Source organism: Chiloscyllium plagiosum, unplaced genomic scaffold (genome assembly GCF_037043375.1).
Source record: "Chiloscyllium plagiosum isolate Xiang-an unplaced genomic scaffold, Cpla_swu_hap1 HiC_scaffold_23, whole genome shotgun sequence".
In the NCBI taxonomy this organism is placed as follows: Eukaryota; Metazoa; Chordata; class Chondrichthyes; order Orectolobiformes; family Hemiscylliidae; genus Chiloscyllium; species Chiloscyllium plagiosum.
In genome coordinates, this window is record NW_028270161.1 from 27214343 (window position 1) to 27229288 (window position 14946).

The following is a 14946-nucleotide window of genomic DNA, read 5'->3' on the forward strand; positions in this document are numbered from 1 at the left end:
AGTAGGACCTGCTTTTTGTAAAGATCCTCCCTCCCCCATTCCTGTGTAGCAATCAAACTTTCTCCAGGGTGAAAGCCTTAGACACTATTAAGTTTCAAAGCAGATAAAATAACCACATCTGTTTTCTTACTGAATTGCAAAAGAAACACAAAGCATGAACCCATCAACCTTTCACTGAGTTAACTCTGAAAATAAAAACAATGCAGAGTATGTGATAACTGATCTCTCATTGAAACAAATTTCAGAGGTTAGTTAAACAGGTCTAACTGAGGAGAATCTTGATAATTGAGGACTGGGGCTTTAATAGGAATTGCTCACAGTATTTATTTATAATTTGTAATTTATATTAACTGGTTGCACCAGCTATATTTTTATCCAAAATGTCTGCATTTCTCAAAATCTCTTGAGCATCCCTCAATTTTAATTCCTGCACCATTGGCAGCTGTGTCTTTAGCTGCCTCGAGACCTAAGCTCTGCAATTCTCTTGTACAACTCCATCTTCCTTTTTTCTGATTCTTTAAGATGCTCTACAAAATTTCTCCTTGACATTGGACCAGGAATGTGCCTAAAACAGCAGGTCAGAGGCTAGAAATTATGTAGTGAGTATCTCATCTCCTGTCTTTCCAAAGCCTGACTACCATGTGCAAGGCAAGGCATAAGTCAGGAGTGTGGTCAAATATTCTGTATTTGCCTGGATGCAGCTCCAACAATATTCAAGCTCAACACCATCCAGGCCAAAACAGTCTGCTTGGATGACACCCCATCTATCACCTTTCATATTCTCTCATTTCTTGATTGACACGCAGTTACATATGTTCCCTTCCAAGTCACACACTGCTTAAGGGTGGCACATTCCTACTTCCTAGGTTTCTGAATTTACATATACTACTTTAAGCATAAACTCATTTAGTTGTACTGAGTACTGATGCAAACATAACTGCAAAGAAAAGAAGACATAGATTATAGTAACAATTTCTTGAGTTGAAATCTATTTCCTCTTTGTTTTAGTTGTAAAGTTCAAAAAAACCTTCCTCACAATGCACATGGAGGCAAACATTTCAGGTGTGCATGCAGTAGATAACGAAATTATTTCTTTGTCTATTCTCTGCTTCGTTTCTTTCAAGTACATAACTAAACAATTAACTTGCTAATATTAATGCTTCTAGGATGATTTCTTACCATCTTCTTTATAAAGTTCTTTCGCCCGTCCACAAACTCTAGTTAAAACAGAGTAACCTTTAACTCTTTGCGAGCACTGCCAGAGATATATCAGTGTAAAGCAAAATGCTAGTGCCAAATGTAATTCTTTGTCATTCTTTAAATCTAGGAATTGTTGTGCAGTACAGCAATGACAATGGAATAACTTGGCATGTTTTACGTGAACTGGACTACATGTCTTTTCTACAACCTCAAATAATAACAATTGAACTGTTCCCAGAAGCCAAAACTACATCTACAGCATTTCGCTGGTGGCAGCCACAACATGGTAAGCTTTAAAACTGTAGTTCAGAATCAGACATAAGAATATTAAGTAGCAGACTCTTCATTGGGGGATCTGGCCAAGTAGTCATAACCTAATGTAAATTTCTAATTTTATGGTATATTGTAATGAAAACTCTGCACTAACAAGATGCCATAGACTACAATTTGGAGGTAAATGTAATTAAAAGGTTAGACGACGGCATTGACAACATTATAAAAATATAGATGAGGCAAAAAATAGTCATGAAGAAAAGCCTCAAAAATATGTTTGAAAATAACTACTCAAAAGTAATTAGCATAGATATCATTATCGACAAAAATCATGAACTTCAAAGCTGATTTTTGTTATGCTTATAATAATGAATTCACCCTTTAACAATATAAATAAAAATACTTATTTTAACCACAGTGTCTTTATGAGAATGTCTTTGTTAGAAAATGTTGATATCATGTGCAAGTAACTAATTAAAACTAACCACATTTTTAAGTGAGAAAAAAATTCCTTTTCTACTAAGTCATTGCTCATACAAACAGAGGCCGAAAGGCTTTATTTCCTTGACTTTCACATTCAAAGTATACGTTTGATTTTAGATTAGATTGGTCTGTTGATTTCAATTGCAAATTATCACATTGATTTACTCAGTGGAATTTTGTTCTTCCATGAAGAATTGTTTTCTCTGTTGTGAGATGTTATAGTAATTAAAAAATGGTGGATGCAAACAATGCTTATTTGTAGAGACCATTCATAGATTATTGTTTACAATCAAAAAATCATATCAACTTATTGATAAGAAGTTATTTATTTCACTGTTTAAATTAGATTTATTGCAGCAATTTCTTATGTTTGGAAAATTGCACAATTAATTTATTGATTTTATTTGTGAAGGAGACCATCTTAGAACTTCATGAAGATTTGGCTTTTGGCAGCACGGGTGATAGATCTCTACCGTGCATTAGGGATAACATACATATGCTAAATATATTGTAATTTGGTGCATCAGTAGTAATGGAGGATACACTCAACTATTTCAGCTTACACATAAGTATCGGTTCATCAACATGTTTAGTTTGCTGGACATGTCATGGGAGACGGATCACCAGGACCCAGTACTACTGCAAGCAGTGGATTTGCTATAATCAGCAGAGGTATCCCAACCTTGTCAAGAAGCACTGAGTAATGGAGCTTCATCCCACCAAGGAAGCCACAGATCATACACCATCCCCTAGGACCAGAATGGCATTAAATGTAACAACAGCCAAACTACAAAGCCACGAGTGGATGATGTAACAACTTGACTTTTTTTTTCACATGCCCCTCCAGCTAGTGGAGATTTAGCAAAAATGGTCCAGTTTGCCATTCACCATTCTGGACTGTATCACTGATGCTCTAAATTCAGTGTTATTCACAGGAACACAAGAGGTGCACATTGAGAAACCTCAATGTAGAAATCAGAGTGCCTGGTAATTTCAGCTCGCCACTTGCTCTGCAGAACTTCCATGTTGCGTAGGGACAAACAGCATCTCAGGACATGTCCCAGAGCGCCAGTCATATACACTCATCTACCGACATTGGCATCCAGCATTTACCAGCCACTCATGACCATTATGGTACTATTTCAATATACTTGCAGGAAATTAAGGAAGCTTGTACTGCACAGTACTCCAGTAACTAGCATTGAAAGGCTGCAACAGGGACACTTTGCACACAGAGAGAGGCAGCAGCTCACAGATTGGATCAAGCTGCATCTCAGGACTGCTTGCTCCTTTAGCATTTGCTCACTCAACATCCAGCTGCATGCTTCTGCCATCCTGGTCTAATTTGCTGTGCCAATTAGTGTAGTCACACAACCATATAGCTCGCCTTTCTGGCTAGCTGTCCTCAGTTAAGGAGGTGGACATCTGGCCATTGGTAGTGTAAAACTTAAATCTCACTCTACCCCCTACCATTCCTGCCACCCTAATTTCACACTTATCTGATGTGTTTACCATTTGACAACAACTGTCAAAGTGGCTGTCTGTGATTCTGAACCTTTAAATATCAGTATATAACAACTGACTGCTATGAAAAATTGACCCAATGTACTACAAAAGAACTGTCAGAATGGAAGTACAACTCTCCATTTCTGAAGGAGCCCCCAGTGGGATCTAGTCTCAGAAATGCAGAACTCTCTTCTGTAACAATCTGCATAAGATTGCCACTCCTTGGGAAATATGACCCATTACTTTACAGCAGATAGTGATGGGTTCTTCTGTAATTTTGGAGGTCAAATCATTGTTGTAAAAACCAGATTTTTCAGTTACAACTACTTGAACTTTATTACGTTATTGCCTTGTACCCATCATTCTGCATTTAACAATTGTGTGGACCAATATGGAAATAACTATTATTACAAACCAATTGACTATAGGAGCCAGGAATCAGTGTTATGCACATTATTATATGGACTGCTGACACTCAGCATATTTGTCACCATTTAAAGTTGGTCATAGTGTCTCTCACAATAGGCAAGAGAAATTAGTGATGAATAACGAGCAATTATTTTAATATTTTTGTCAACTGGAGAGCGAGAAGAAATGTTTTGAGGCGTGAAATGCTTTGCCACAGAAAAGATTTGAGGCAGAAACCTTTAAGAGAAGAATCAAAAACATTAAAAGCAGTGTAAGAAGGGGTCAGATTAGAACAGTGAAATTAATTTTGAATTGGTTGAGGAAAATGATGCTCAGGCAGCATGAAGCAAATGACCTCCTTCACCCCTTCAACGTCTCCTGACTAATTTGTAGTCTTAAATCTTTCTTCAGACCATGCTACAATGATAAAAAGCATTGTTAATATTGTGGCTTTCTCAATATGTTTTTTTAAAGTTGATTAATTTATGATCTGATTGTCAGCAAGTTACACAATATATTTTGAATCCTATCAAGTGCTTTAACTTTGATTTTTGTTTCTTTTCAGGAAAACTCAGTGCACAGTGGGCCTTAGATGATGTCCTGATTGGAATGAATGATAGCTCCCTTACTGATTTCCAAGATACATTTGATGATTCCTCTGACCTGCAATCCAACTGGTATCGCATTCAAGGGGGCAAGACAGACATGTATTGCCTCTCAAAGGATACAGCACTGGTTTTTAATGCTAATATAGGTACATAATTAAGCAGAAATACAAATATATGCAAAAGACTGCTCAGGACCTCTCACAACATTGTACCTCCTAAACCTGTATTTGAGAAGATATTTGACAATTACATCACATTCAAGAAATAATTCTAATAGAAATCAATAAAAATAGGATAGGCCTTTCATCACTGGTGATTATGTCACTTCTGTTTTTTAGGCAAACCCAGGTTTGCAGAAACTTGGGACTTCCATGTTACTGCCTCCACATTCTTGCAGTTTGAGCTCAATCTAGGTTGTGGAAACCAGTCTCCAGATTCCAATGGCATTCAGCTGCAATACTCCCTCAATACAGGCAAAGACTGGCACCTAGTCACTGAGGAGTGTGTTCCTCCCAGCATTGGCTGTCTGCACTACACAGAAAGCTCAATCTACACATCGCAGAGGTTCCAAAATTGGAAGCGTGTCACCGTCTACTTATCTCCAGGAACTATGTAAGTTTTAAGAAACATAGAAACAAGTCTAGACCCTTGCACCCATCAAGTCTGTTTCACCATACAACTATATCATGGCACCTGTCTTTTAACCTAACTGCCATAATTCCATGAATCTTTATACTCTAGCTTAACAAATATCTATCAATTTTCAATTGACCCAATCTTAACAGCTCATTGTGGGAGAGAGTTCCAGATTTCCACTATTTTTTATGGAAAGAAATGCATCATGAAATCACTCTTCAATGATCTAGCTGTAATTTTAATGTTGCTCCCTTTTGTTTTGGACATACCTCCATCTGAGAAAATAGTTTTGGTCTATATTGTTAACTCAGTTATTCATCTTAATCACCACCATAAGTTTACTTTATAATATTCTGTACTCAAGAGAATAGAAACCTATAACCTTAGCCTTTCATTGATCCCTTTAACCTCCGGTATCTTTCTGGTGAATCTGCACTGCACCCACATCAAAGCAAATATTTGATTCCTAAGTAGTAATTGCCAGGACTGAACACAGTACTCCAGAGTTCATCCTACCAATTGGGGTATATGCCCAGAGTCATGACTGCTTCTATCTGCTTACCAATTAGTATTCATGTCACTAATTCTATGGACTCTCATTTTTGTCATAGTCTTTTACGACTTCATGCCTCCTTCATCAAATGGAAGTGCACATAAATAATTGCCTGAAAAAAACCCAATAGATTTCTTAGGCATGTTTTAACACTTACAGATCCACACTGTCTGTCTTTCTCTGATTAGTTCATATTTGTCCAAATGATCAGTCACTCTATCTCTAACAACTAATTTTTGTGACTTCCTCATGACCAATGTTAAACTAGTAAGTCTATAATTTACTGATTTATCTCTCCTATCCTTAAATAACAAGGTGACATCAACAATCTTCTAATTTCAGAAAAACTTCTCTTTTACCATTGGAAAACATAATTCCATCAGTGTAAGCCAAGTGTATTCAAGATATTTGAAAGTACATCTGTGTATCAGGATGCAATCCTGAATGAGTACAGCCACAGGAAGATCTTAGGGTTGATCCTTAGCATATGTTAAATTGATTTTCCGTGAAGAGCATTTCTCTCTAAGTGGCATTGCTATTCCTTAGAGAGAAACAGAAATTGTAAGTCTGTTCATATGGGATATCAGATAAAAATAGGACCAGACTGATTTTTTTTTTCTATTGCCATCATCCCCAGCCATTGAGCCTATTGGCATTGGAGATTTAGTGGGGCAGCCCCAGAGGTGTTTGAGTCTACACAAGTTAAATGTGCTGCCTGTGGGTCTTTTTCCCAGAGGCATGTTGACCTTTCTCAGCTTGGACTCCCAAGGGTAGGAGCAGGTAGGCAGGGTGGGATTGGAGTCCCCAGAATCTTCTGTGGAAAGGACCAAGGGGTTTGCATGTGGTTTTACCTCTGGCTGGATGCTTTCTGACACCACCCTGTCTCCTTGTGAGGAGAGAGCACCTGGACTGAAGTCAAGGTTTCCTGGATGTAGTTTTGCTCGCTGAGCTGGAAGGTTCATGATCAGATGTTTTGTCACCACACTCAGTAATATCTTCAGTGAGCCTCTGAACGAACCTTCCAGCTCAGTGAGCAAACCTACATCCAGAAACTCAAACTGAGCTACAAATCTTCTAAAACCTCGGTATCAAGGTTTCCTGCCCAACTTGTCACGAGGTACCAATGGCTGGGCTGATGAAGTGCAAGTGTATGCATCTCTCCTTGAGGGTAGTGAACCTAACTATCCAGAGCAGCTGCTAACCTATCCATGGAGGTAGATAGATGTTCACATTCTGATCACTGAGGCCCACAGTATTCTAGATAACTATCTGTCACTCCTGTTCCTCTTTGTGCATGGGGATAAAGTCCATAATTGCCCTTCTGTCTGGGACTGACCAGGTACCTGGTCTTCAGCAGTCCTCTAACCACCAGCACCCTGGGATATTTTGTTTCCGGCCAACTGCAAAGTGGTGCAGTGAGGTGCTCATCAGTTTGTGCTCCCTAACTTTCTAAATGTTCCTATCAAGGTGTCAGTACCTGGATTGGTGGAGGATTCAGAAGACAACCTTTACAATGCTTCCTACGAGGCCTCAGTCCTCTCACCATCTAAGGTTGAGGAGGAGGGAGCTTCTAAGGAAATTTCTGGGGAGGTTTTGGGGATGCTAGCAGAACCTGCAACACAAAAGAGAGAGCAGGCATCACATCCGATGATTAGAGGTGGTGTGCAATGATTGAGAGTGGCAGCAGCATTAATATGAGAGATGCTGTGGAATGAAGAGTGGAATGAATGATAAGACATGGAAGTTTCTGCATCTCCTCAGGAACAGCCTCAATCTTAACCTGTGAGGAGGGTGAGGACTTGGATGTCAGGCCCCCTTCCACCTGTTCGGGCTCTTTCTGCCCATGTAATGGGCTGTCTACTCCTGTAATGAGAGAAAGGGGGGGAGGGGGGATAAAGGTGATTATATTGCATGGCACAGCTGTTAGTGTTGGTTCATATGGGGTAAGAGGTGGTGAGCTGTACTGAGATGGTAGCATGATAGCCGGCAGGTTAATTAGTCTGAGAGGCTTATGAGAGGGGCAGCAACTGAGGGAAAGTGTTGCAGACAATGAGAGTAACAGAGCTCTGGTGGGAAGTGGCTCATTCTTTCTGCATTGTTGATTGTTCCTCTTCAGCCTCAATGTCACTGAACTGGGTGGAAACCTCGGACCAGGCTGGCAGAAACTGGTGGCACAGCTTCCTTTGCTAGTCCTCTGGGAAAAGGATACCTCTCCTTTGGACCATCTTATTCACATCTAGGTCCCTGTTGAAGAATCATGATTCCATCTTCCCCTTCCCCAACATGTTCAAACTGTTTTTGACTGAGCATGGCAACTCCAGAATACCAGTTTTCATCCATCCTTCTGGTTTTTCAGCAGGTATCACTGAATGAAGAATTGTTGAAGGAACTATGCATGGTGTGATGGGGTGGATGAGGCCATCCAGGTCTGATGGGAGAGCTTGTTTTGTTCATCAGATGGTAAGAGTACCTCCTTCCTGGCCCAGACAGCCTGAAGCAGGTACTCTAAAGAGTCTCCATTAAAGTAGGGATCCACCTTTTGATGCCAGGCAGATAATGTTCGGGGATGGGAATGAAGAACTCATGTGGAGTTCCTGACTTGCAGTAAATGAAGGGGTAACTGAGTGGCCTTTAAAATTGGTTTCAGATCTTTTGACAAGGTAAAGTGTCACTAGCGGGTGAGAACTTCCATTGTGGGGAGTCTAGAACTAGAGTCATTTAAGGTGAGAAGGGAAAAATTCAAAAGGGACTTAAGGGGCAACTTTTTCACACAAATGGTTGTGCATGTATGGAATGAGTTGTCAGAGGAAGTGGTGGAGGTTGGTACAATTACATTTAAAAGGCATCTGGATGGGTATATGAATAGGAAGGGTTTTGAGGGATATGGGCCAAGTGCTAACAAATGGGACTAGATTAGGTTAGGATATCTGATTGGCATGGTCAGGTTGGACCGAAGGGTCTGTTTCCGTGCTGTACATCTCTATGACTCTATGACTACCTGCATGTGATTTGCCATTTAATTCTATATGGGACTGGCTTGTAAATCAAGTAAGCTGAAGAGCATAACATTATGGAAAAGAACTTCCTACAGGTCTAGGTGGTTGTGATGTTACCTAAGATGCCTGTCACCATACTGCAGAATGGAAAGTCCCAGCTTTGTTTCTGCCATGATATAATGGGAATCCAAGCAGTATACTTTGTTTACAACTAATATTACCCTTCACTATCTTTATACTGTAGTCCCAATCATTATTGTGCAAGCAAAATTATTCTGTCAGAACGTGTAAGACTGGTTCAGGTTCTCATGATAATTTTAAGTTGTGCATTTTCTGAATGTCAATAATATTTTTCTGCACAGTACCTTTTGATAACTAATTTATTCACCATGCCATTGTGTTAATTAGATCCCCAAGGACCCGATTCAGATGGATTCAAACAGAATATTCTTCTGGAACTGCAAACTGGGCTATTGATAATGTGGTCCTTGCCTCAGCATGCCCCTGGATGTGTTCTGGTCATGGGATTTGTGACATGGGTCATTGTGTGTAAGTATGAAAACATCGTGCCTTTGATGTTGTCATTGTTGTAAGGTCTGTTTAGCTGCTGCCTCCAATCTGTTAAAATCCAATCTGATAAAATATCAGATCTGAACAGATTTGAAAAATATTTTCAATATTATTTGTTTTAGCTCTTGAAGTTTTAAATATTGACAGTAGATTAATTTAGACCATGATAAACTAATCCCAGAAGGGCACTGACCCTTAACCAAATAACCCTATCGGTTCATTATTGCCAACAAATAACAATTTGCTGCATCTAGCCCTAATTATAATGAAATGATTTTGGGTGACAAGACTTTGGGACAATGCAGTCGGTCCTGCTATAACACGGTATTTTTGTTCTCATGCAATCCCATTTTATAAGAAAATTGTGTATTCGCAACATCATTTGAATCACATTATCACCAATACACGCTTTAAAAGTTCACGCTTTAGAAACAGTGTTCCCAATTAGTCAATTGAGTTATAGGAAATCCGCATTAACAAAGCCTGCGTTAGAGCAGAACAACCTGTATGTGTTAATGCTGCCCAATCAAAACTATATAGGATAGTCTGTTAAAATAATGTAATTATTTAGAAAATTTTCAGATGGATTTTTAATAGAAACCAAAACTTGGAAATAAAATGATTGACTGAGGATTGTAGAATCATACAGGGCAGAAGAGGCCCTTCTGTCCGTTGAATCTACATGACAAAAAATTACTTTAAACCTAAAGTAATTCCACTATCCATCACTTGAATGTTATGCCTTGAATGTTATGACATTTCAAATGGTCATCTTAGTATTTTTTAAACGTTGTGAGGTTTCCCGACTCAACTATCCTCCCAGGAAGTGCATTACAGGTTCCCACCACCCTCTGGGTGAAAAATGTTTTCCTCAAAGCCCCTCTAAACCTCCTGTCTTTCACCTTTCCTTTGTTACTGACCCTTCTACCAGCTAAGGGGAACAGCTGCTTTCTATTCAACTTGTCCTTCATAATCACTCTGTGGTTGTGAACTGTAAAAGAAAATGATGCATAGTTTTGCTTTACATTGCTCAATGTTTAGAAGCTTTGCTTTCACCTTCTTGATAGCAACTGCTCATTAGTAAAATGGAGTTAGGTTGAATTTTTGCTGATAGAGTTAGCCAGGTAACAACAAATTTTCAACCTGTTTCGACAACTCCTTTAAGGGAGATTTGTACATGAGACTTGCAATACAAATTACACAGACAGAAAATAAACAAGATGGAATAAGTAGGCTTACAGAATTAAAATGGTAAAAAATGCTAATAATTGACATTAGATTTACTATTCAGTCTATCCATTTGTTTTAATTGCCTCACTCGATCCTGACAATTCAAAGCTTATTTCTGTTCATAAAAAGAATATTAAGTGTTTAATTTATCAAGCTTGCTTTCTTAGAAGAACAGTAAAACAGCTACACTCAAAGGAGCTAGGAGCTGTACCTGCCCTGAAGCTCAATGCCATCAGTTCCTAAGGGCTTTATACACACTGAATGATTGAATACTTTTGGGATTAGAATGGCTAAAAGAAAGACTTTTAATTGATGCTTTTCTGTGAGCAAGTCTGACTTTGTCTTTGCTAAAGTGTCAGGAGAGGCAACAGCAGGTATAACAAACTGTACTGTCTAAGCCCAGAGGAATATTGTTTGGTTGGACTGTAACAGTAGAAAAGTACACAACCTTCATAGCAGTATGTCTGATGTTTACATTTTTGACTGAATATATGCAGCCTGTATCATCGTTTTATATTCCATATAATTGAAACTAGTTTTGGCTGAAGTTCTTTCAGATTCCATTTCAGAGAACTTGTTAGAAATATATTCATGAAGGTGGGATCAACTTAAACAATGGAAACTTGTGCATGAGCTTCTCTAGTTTGGAGCGCCCAGTGAGATACTGGAAGATTGGTATGAATCTGATATTGGATTCCCCTCTTCTTGTTGGCTAAAGGTTTTCCAAACTTCTTAATGCCTGGTTCTTCATGAGGTGCTGTTGGAATTATCATGAGGCGTTGCATTAGAGGAGTAGAATCAAGACTGAGTAAATGCCTTACAGTGTGTGAGGAGTAAGGTCACCTTTTAAATTCATGAGTACAAATGAAAGATTAGAATCTAATAGTACAGAGAATGAGTGAGAAGTAGAATAAAAATTGTATGCAAAGAGACAAAGTTATATAATGTCTGAGCGTAGGGTAATATACAGACAATGATTTTCATCAGCAAACTAACCTCAGACATTTAGGTTTTACTACTACAGTTTATAATGTGGTTTGAGCTGTTCCATCTGATATTGTATAATTATGTACAAATATATACAAAACTCTATTGTGTGATATTGAAATTATTTATAAATCAATCTCCTAATTTGGAATGATTTTGTTATGACCCACTTGTGAAAGTGCACTGATTCTCAAACTCCACTACTCACTAGGTCACCACAAAAATTAATGATTTAAGTAAAGTATGCAAAATCTTCAATTATCTGTCTCTTGGAATCAAGCTAACAGAAAACAGGTTCCTGTACTTAACATTAACCACTATTTATTACAAATAAGTAAATTCTAATCACAAGTAAACAACTATGAATTATCAATATGTGGCTGTACTTGTTAAACCCTAAACCTTTCTTCAATCCCCTATACACATATGCAGACAGACACAACAAAAACAATTGGTTTTATGAGTGGAGGGAAACAAACTAGGAAACACAGCTTAATAGCGCCCATCCACAGGATTCATTGAGGCATTCCTTTTACTTGCCATCGCTTTTTGTTCTTCAATCTTTTTTCTCCAGATTCTTTCACTTCTTTGTAGGAGGGACAGGTGATTAGCGCATGAACTGCAAAATCTTTTAGTTACTGGTTAAAGACAACAACTTAGCAACTTATGGGAGAAAATCTGGCTTTCTTCAGGCTTTTAAAATTATACCAAGCAGTTTTACTCTGATTGCCTTCAGGAATGAGCCAGAGAATGAAACAGCCAAAATATGTGCAAAAGGTCAGGGTTCTGTGTACTAGTATGTGTCGCTTCCAGTGTGCATAAGTGTGCCACACTGTGAGCCCATCTGACAAACTCAAATTGGTAGTCAGCATAATTCTTAACCTGCATTGGTTTATTTAACAAGCGTTGTCTAATTGCAGAATCACATCTAATGCAGGACACTATGTTTTGCATTTTGAAGCATGGGCAGTTTGGGTATGTTCAGTACCTTACTTGGTATGAACAGTTCAACTACATGACATTTGATACAATCTGCCAGTCTTTGAAACGAAAAGCCTACATTCTTCGTATCATGCTGGCACTAAAATTCATATACTACATTATTTAGTTATGAGATTTCTGGCAGCATCCTGTTAGTAGAGAACTACTCATGTTACTACTGGAGGGAGTGGGTTCTGGAGAGAGTCTACATAGGTTTACAAAGCAAAAGAATTTAATAGCACTGCAGGGGAACAATTTAGGTAATGATATTGTCACAGCTCACTGAGAATCAAGCTCTGCTTTCCATAGAGTCATCCCAAATTAAAGGTTTTTTAAAGTATGCAGTATTTCCCAGTATACCTGCCTTTTAGACCCAGGTTGACAAAAAGCACAGGTCAGCTTTCTGTACTTCACAAAAATTGCTATTTATCAGATGTAATTAGACTCTAGCTCCAGGTAAACAGTTATGAACCATCAGCATATAACTTTACTAATTAAAACTCTTTATAAACTCCCCCTTACACTCACAGACGGAGACAGAAAAAACAAGGTGTTATGAACAGAAGGAAAGAATGGGAAGGCAGTTCAATAGTTCCTTCGATGATTCTTGTGTTGGTCTGTGGATGTGGTTTATTTGAACTTTCAGAAACATTTGACAAGATCCCACATAAGAGATTAACATGGAAAATTAAAGTACATGGAATTGGGATCATGTATTGACATGGATAGAGAACTGGCTGGCAGACAGGAAATGAATAAACAGGTCTTTTCCCAAGCTGCAGGCAGTGATTAGGCGGGTACATCAGGGATCAGTGCTTGGACCCCACCTATTCACAATATATTTTATTAGTTTAGATGAGAAAACTAAATATATTATCTCCAAGTTTGCAGACTACTCAAAGCCAGATGGCAGGATGAACTGTGTGGAAGATGCCGAGAAGTTTCAGCATGATTTGGACAAGTTAAGAGAGTGGCAAAAGCAGATGAAGTATAATGTCAATAAATGTGAGATCATTCATTCTGGTAACAAAAAAACAGGAAGACAGATTATGATCTAAACGGTGATAGATTGAGAAAGAGGGAGAAGCAGTGAGACCCAGGTATCCTTGTATAGAGAAAGAAGAAAGTCTTGCTGTAATTGTCCAGGGTCTCGATGAGACCACACCTAGAATAATGTGCGCAGCTTTGGTTGTACCGAAGTTCTAACAGATCCAGACAGGATAAATGCGGGAAGGATGTTCCTGATGACCCAGGAGTCCATAATTAGGGGTCACAGTTCTAGGATACATTTAGAATTGAGATGTGAAATTTCTTTACTTATAAAGTGGTGAGCCTGTGGAATTCTCAGCCACAAAGCAGTATTTGCTGTCAAGAAGGAGTAAGATATAGTTCGTCGGGATAAAGGGATCAAAGGAAATAGGGAGAAAGTGGGAACAGGATACTAAGTTGGATGATCAGCCAAGATCATATTGAATGGCTTACTCTTGTTCTTATTTTCTATGTTTCTATGTCAGGATGCTACTTCTTGGTCATCCTTCTCCTGATGCTTCCATGGAATTATGACTCTGTGGCTCTAAAAGAAACCAGATGGCTAGTTCATTTATAAAAGTTCTCTCTGATTTATCAATTGTAACTTGCAGCTTACAGCAACTGCTAAAGGAAAGATGAATTGATTTTCTACAGGCTTAAAGTAGCCTTTACTGCAGAAAACAGAGAGAGCTCTTGGGCTGGTGGAAACCTGAAGGCTTCTCACTACTTTGTTCACAGCCCAAAGCCTTTCAGCTACCTGAGAACCAATCACATAATTGGGCGGCACGGTGGCTCAATGGTCAAACTGCTGCCTCACAGTGCCAGGAACCCAGGTTCAATTCCACCCTTGGGCACTGTCTGTGTGGAGTTTACACATTCTCCCTGTGTCTGTGTGGGTTTCCTCCAGGTGCACTGGTTTCTTCCCACAGTCCAAAGATGTGCATGTTAGGTGGACTGGCAATGCTACATTGCCCATAGTATCCAGGGATGTGTAGGTTAGGTGGATGAGCCATGGGAAATGCAGGGATAAGGTGGTAGAATACTGTTCAGAGAGTCAGTGTGGGCCTGTTGGGCCGAAAGGCCTGTTTCCACACAGTAGGGATTCTATGCATCTATAATTGTTGGCAGGCAGAGGCCTTCATCATCACTAACCGGTCACTAGTCCACAGAGCAGTCAGCCACTTGCAACTCCATCTGTATACAACCCTTCAGCTCGAGTTCATCTGCAACCACACTTTAACCACTGCTCAAACAAGTAGCTGTGTAAAAGATGCTTACAATGAGTATCAGATCACTTGCTTTCAAAACATGCAGCAATCTTACAGTGATCCTTGATTTTAAAACAGATCGTTTCTCGTTTCAGTCTACAGTTAACAATCTAGAAAATTGAAGACACAACCCTTACATGCCACGTGCAGTCTTTACATGGTCTGCCCTTAAAAAAATGAAACATTATTTCAAAAATGCATTTCATTACAAAACATGA

General features: G+C 39.0%; 1 protein-coding gene across 1 annotated transcript in view; it reads left to right on the forward strand.

The window, feature by feature from the left end:
* The window catches only part of reln (reelin), a 391311-nt gene that overhangs the window by 280115 nt on the left and 96250 nt on the right, over positions 1-14946 (forward strand). Inside the window, exons 32-35 of the mRNA XM_043713852.2 lie at positions 1328-1486; positions 4436-4624; positions 4817-5090; positions 9072-9212. Coding sequence (XP_043569787.2) covers positions 1328-1486; positions 4436-4624; positions 4817-5090; positions 9072-9212 — 763 coding nt within the window. The remainder of the gene's footprint in view (positions 1-1327; positions 1487-4435; positions 4625-4816; positions 5091-9071; positions 9213-14946) is intronic.